Below are 5,702 nucleotides of genomic sequence, written 5' to 3' on the forward strand. Positions count from 1 at the left end.
GTATCGAAGACCTTGACTGCATAATCTTGCAGTCAAGAAAGGCAAGTTCATCACTTGCTCATGTCATTTGAGTATTTTTACCAAATTACTTGCAAAGTACTATGTTTATCACTATTGCATAAAAAGCAAAACCACTATTTTCATAACTATGAATATGACTATGTGGTGGGCAATGGAACCATGGATTGTGTTGATATGGTGGAGGTTCCATTGCAAGGGTTTATATCCATCTAGGATTAAACAACAAATGTCGTCCAGTGATTCTTGTGTCGTAATACCCGTGTTAACCATAAGATCCGAGTGGGACGGAGTAGTCAAAAGTGTTTCCACCTCTCGTACATCAACGGACGCGCTTTACCGTAGACACTTGTATCCGTCGGGGGCAAGCGGTAGGGCTGGGGAAGCCTTAAGTCCCCACGGCATTGTCCGTAGACACTTGTCGCCCGAAGAACAAGCGGTAGGCTGGGGAAGCCTTAAGTCCCCACGGTATTGCGGTCTATGATGGGTTGCAGCTACCGGCGTAGGAATGTATGGTAGAGCCCTGCATTGACGTCGTCATCGGGGTCCACCCTGAAATCTATGGGAATAATGGGACCGGCGTGGACCCAGGGTCGGGGTATGCAACAAAGGGTGGGTGTGCGAGGTAGCGGAGGAACATGATTGGCTAGACCTTATACCGGGCCTCACACCATAGGAAGTGTGGACGGGGAATATGCCCGGTTGGCACCAAGGATAAGATCTCTTATGGGTAAAGCAACACACCTCTGCAGAGTGTAACGAACCGTGACCGTCACTCCCCGTTCCGGGTTTTGGAACTGCGAACGCTGCCGGAAAGGAACTCCATGAAGTTCTAGTAAACCGGTGAAGGCTGACGGACATAGTTCTTCTGAATAAAAGCAACCTTTTGAAGAAATGATTATCAAAACCTGCATTGGTATTAGACTTTCTGGTCTAATGCCGTAGCTAGTGCATTAAACACCTCTTTCCTATAATGAACTTGTTGAGTACGCTCGTACTCATCCCACTCTTAAATCCCCTGCTTAGATATGGAGGCATCGGAGGAGGATCTACCGTGCAACTCGAAGGCCGAGGAGTCAATAACTTCTTCAAGGGACATGATCTGTCAGAAGAGTCAGATATCATATACAACAAGGAGAAAAACCTAGATTAGCCATAGAAGGGAACTAGCTTCCTAAACCTAGCTCCTATTTAGCTAGAATCTATTCTTAGCCTCTGTAGCTAGATAAATACTCTACAAATAGAGTTCGTGATAGGTTTAGACTACGAGTCGTTCTTCTGGAGTTTATTTGCAGTTTTACCTCATTGTAAAGTAGGAGGCTATGATGATCTTATGTAACCGAGTCTGTGTGTAATTCTATAGACATGCCTTGGACCCGCATATGTTTCTGTTGTACCACTCTGAGCGATATAATACTAGTGGAACGGTGTTTCATTGGTGTTATATCAGACTTGCATACTACACCATGCAGTGGTATGCCGGGTCACCACAGCTTGCAAGCATATGAATGGTTCATAAGAGACCACATACCACGGTACGAGTAAAGAGTACTTGTCATGAGAACGAGGTTGAACGAGGTATAGAGATACCGATGATCAAACCTCGGACAAGTAAAATATCGCGTGACAAAGGGAATCGGTATCGTATGTGAATGGTTCAGTCGATCACTAAAGTTATCGTTGAATATGTGGGAGCCATTATGGATCTCCAGATCCCGCTATTGGTTATTGGTCGGAGAGAAGTCTCAACCATGTCTACATAGTTCGCGAACCGTAGGGTGACACACTTAAGGTTTGATGTCGTTTAAGTAGATATGGAAATATGGAATGGAGTTCGAAGTTTTGTTCGGAGTCTCGGATGGGATCCAGGACATCATGAGGAGGTCCGGAATGGTCCGGAGAATAAGATTCATATATAGGAAGTCATTTTCTAGGTTTGAAAATGATCCGGTATTTTTCCTGGAAGGTTCTAGAAGGTTCTAGAAGAGTCCGGAAGAAATTAGCATGGAAGGTGGAGTCCCAGAGGGACTCCACCCACCTTGGCCGGCCAGCCTAAGGGATTAGGAGTCCCAAGTGGACTCCTCCCCATGGTGGCCGGCCACCCCACCAAAGGAAAGGGGGGAGTCCCACTCCCCCTAGGTTTGGTCATATGGAAGGTTTATGTTGGGGTCTTATTCGGAGACTTTTGACCTAATCCTTGGGGCTTCCACCTATATAAAGAGGGGAGGGGAGGGGCTGGCTGGCCACACCAAGACCACCATGGCTGCACCCCCCCCAAGAGCCCCCTCTCCCAGAAACCCTAGCGGTTCCCTCCTCCCTCTCTCTCCCACATAGCTTAGGCGAAGCTCTGTCGGAGATCTCCACCACCACCGCCACCACGCCGTCGTGCTGCCGGGATTCCGAGGAGGATCTACTACTTCCGCTACCCACTGGAACGGGGAGAAGGACGTCGTCTTCATCAACACCGAACGTGTGACCGAGTACGGAGGTGCTGCCCGATTGTGGCACCGTCAAGATCTTCTACGCGCTTTTGAAAGCGTCAAGTGATCGTCTACCGCAGCAACGAGAGCCTCCTCTTGTAGGCTTTGGAAATCTTCAAGGGTTAGTCTCGTTCATCCCCTCGTTGCTCCCATCTTCTAGATTGCATCTTGGCTTGGATTGCGTTCTCGCGGTAGGAAATTTTTTGTTTTCTATGCTACGAATCCCTACAAAACTTAGAGACGTCAAAAGAGAACTCGGGGTAATCGATACAACCACATCAATTTTACCCATATCTTACTACCTATGCATTATATGTATTGTTTCATACAGGTAATAAAATTCCTAATTCGGACCAATACACAATCATCAATCGTCAAATGATACAAACGTCCATGTGATAATTACGACCCAACACAATGATAAAATCAACATATTCTTGATGAATGGTCAACTTTTGCTTGTAGGAGCAAGTCAATCGAGGCGATTATGACTTACGACTAGATCCTTGGCTTCATGCATCGCGACAATGTTTGGTGATACTGCTACTAGAACACTAAGCGCAAAGCATGTCGTGCAAAACAAGGAGTGTGACAAATGCACACAACCGCGGAAGCCTATATTCTACGATGATCACAACATTACATGGACATGGAAGTGGTACTTTTCATCTGCGAGAGTTATAATCATGTTGAAATAGCCGACATTGGACAATGCGTCCTAAAAGTTCACCGGCGGAAGCTATGCGTGGACAATATTCTTTTACGACCAGGTGAGCCCTTATGCCGCAACATCTATGAACTATTCCAACTTGTGGCATGTATTACATAAATTCAAATTTTGTATATTGATGCATATGCACACCTAAGCAATGTTGAAACTGCTAAGACGTCTTAATAATAGCAGAAACCAGGAAGTTGTTACATGAATGTGGGGCTTTAACTCCCAAAAGACACAGAACATAGGTTGAACGTATAGCAAAGACATTTGTAGGACGCCAAATGGTACATACATCCCATGGATTTCTTATTTTGTAAACATAGATAAGATGAAACATTTCATCTCGTCGATCTTATCAATGCGGCCTCTAATAGCCCTTACCGAGTCTGCATTTATTTTATAGCAGGTGCGTGTCCCACTTAATGTACATAATGTCCATTGGCTTCTACTGGTGTTTAATTTCATCAAGGAAGAGCTTCCGGTCCTCAACTTCAACAAAGCATAACGTGTTGAAGAGTCGAAAAGAGACCTGGTAAGCCTATAGTACCGCATGGCATGTAAATTTCTAAATTACTAACATAGCTATTTGTACACCAGGTGTTGTCGGTCGTGCATCAACGAAGCTGTGAATACCGGTTGGGTTACAGTGTCTAAGGAGATCAATATTACCCGGTGGAAAACCGTATGCTATACTAACATACACAATAGAAGGTCGGATATGTACTGCTTGCTAAGTTATTACTCGCCTGCACAAGATTACCGAAATTTTACTTTACATTGCAGTCACTCCTACGGGGCGTACATGCATATTGTCATGGGACGGAAATGAAATAATGGATTATTTCACACGGGTCACCGAAACACCTATTTCATTTGCACTCATGAATTTTCTATGCCTTTAAAACTATGCTAACATCTAGTTGGTATCAAATTTAGGCGCTGATAGATAGTTTTAACTTCAAAATATATTCAAGGCCGCTGCGTTCAGATTGCAAAGCAAACATCGCTTTCTGCTGTGCAGAAAGAGGAGTACAAAGCCAGCATTGCACAAGAAATGTGGAACTAAATCTTGGTGTGTGTATGTATTCGAAAAGAGATGGAGAATTGTAAAAAATCATGTGATCGGAAACGCAATGGAATGAAAAAATTCTTTACATTCCCTTAGTTTCATCATTGAACAGTGAAACGAGTACTGCAACCATAAGAACACCTGCATGCTTGTAACTACTATTGTGTTTTGGAAAAGGAGGAATTACACTTGAACTCGTAGTAGTAGTAGACTATTAGGGAGTAGTACAAGACTAAAGAGTTCGTGTGTTTCTACCATCCTTTGAGATTTACGCGCGGGCTAGCTATGTTTGTCCTGTAAAAAAGGAAGGATGTACATGTACAAGAGCATCAGGGCTTGAGCAGTGGTCAGATGAGCTGGTGGCCGTCGAGCCCGGGGTGCAGGGCCGCCGGGGCCATGAGCGGGAAGAGCGAGTGCCACGGCGCCGCCGTGTACATCTGCCCTGCCACCTCCTCGCCGCCGGCGCGCACGGGCACCGGCTGCGCTGGCGCCAACGCCGCGCGCTGCTGCAGCTGCTGCCTGGCCGCGGGCGCGCCGGTGAGCCTCTGCACGAGGTCCCGGAACTCCCTGGGCTCCACGCGGTACACCTTGGGCGGCGTCGGCGCCGGCGCGCCGGTGCGCCACGGCTTGGACGGCGGCTTCTGGACGGACCGCAGCGCCGCCTCGTGGCCCGAGGAGGGCCTCCTCATCATCTCATGCCCGTGGTGCATGTGATCCATTAACGTGTCCGATCAAAGCTCAGCTAGCTATCTATCTCTCGCGTCTGTGTGCAGCTTGAGGAGGGAGAAGCAGAGTGAAAACAGAGCAGAATATGGGGCATGGAGATGAAGCTGGAGGGAGGGTGAGCTTTATATGCAGTGGTTGGGCCTTGGCGTGCGTGTGCGACGGTGCGAGGCATCTTCTAGACGGAGAAGAAGGAGATGGGCGTGAGGGAGGGGGGGGTGGCGGCTGCGGCGACGGAACACAACACGTGGGGACGGCCGGTCAATCGCGGCGCGCGCGCGCCTTCCCGAACTGCGGTAGCCTACCATGGCGTGCAGTATCTCTGTCAGCGTCAGCAGCCTGTTGGACTCATCGGCGGGCTCCCAACACCTGGACTGGACACCTCGTTGCGACCGACCCATCGACGTTACCCACCAATTCAATTGCGATCCATGGATGGATGGATGGCTTATCCTGTCACGCGTCATCGTCAGCGCCCATCGTCTCGATCGATCTCTTCTTGTTCCTACCTGCAACCATCCAAAAACATTCCACTTCACAATACTACGAGTAGTTAATTACAGTTCAGCTATGGTACACGGCAGAGAGGGAGCGAGTGTCAAAAGGGAAAGTGAATTATTTCATACTATACTGGAAGCCCCCGCGTCGCTCCTCCTGGAGCGGCTCGGGCGGAGCCAAGATCTACACCACCTAG

General features: G+C 47.8%; 1 protein-coding gene across 1 annotated transcript; it reads right to left on the bottom strand.

Annotated features, from left to right (window-relative positions):
* Positions 1-4,377: 4,377 nt before the first annotated feature.
* Positions 4,378-5,256, bottom strand: LOC124649580. The gene has a single exon (XM_047189183.1). It carries the CDS (start codon positions 5,002-5,004, stop codon positions 4,633-4,635), a length of 372 nt encoding a protein of 123 aa, XP_047045139.1. The 5' UTR covers positions 5,005-5,256; the 3' UTR covers positions 4,378-4,632.
* Between the last annotated feature and the right edge of the window lie 446 nt (positions 5,257-5,702).

This window comes from Lolium rigidum, chromosome 4 (genome assembly GCF_022539505.1).
Source record: "Lolium rigidum isolate FL_2022 chromosome 4, APGP_CSIRO_Lrig_0.1, whole genome shotgun sequence".
Lineage (NCBI taxonomy): Eukaryota > Viridiplantae > Streptophyta > Magnoliopsida > Poales > Poaceae > Lolium > Lolium rigidum.

Excerpts from the sequence above, each read along its gene's own strand:
- LOC124649580 (XM_047189183.1), bottom strand. The coding sequence starts at position 5,004 with ATGGATCACATGCACCACGGGCATGAGATGATGAGGAGGCCCTCCTCG.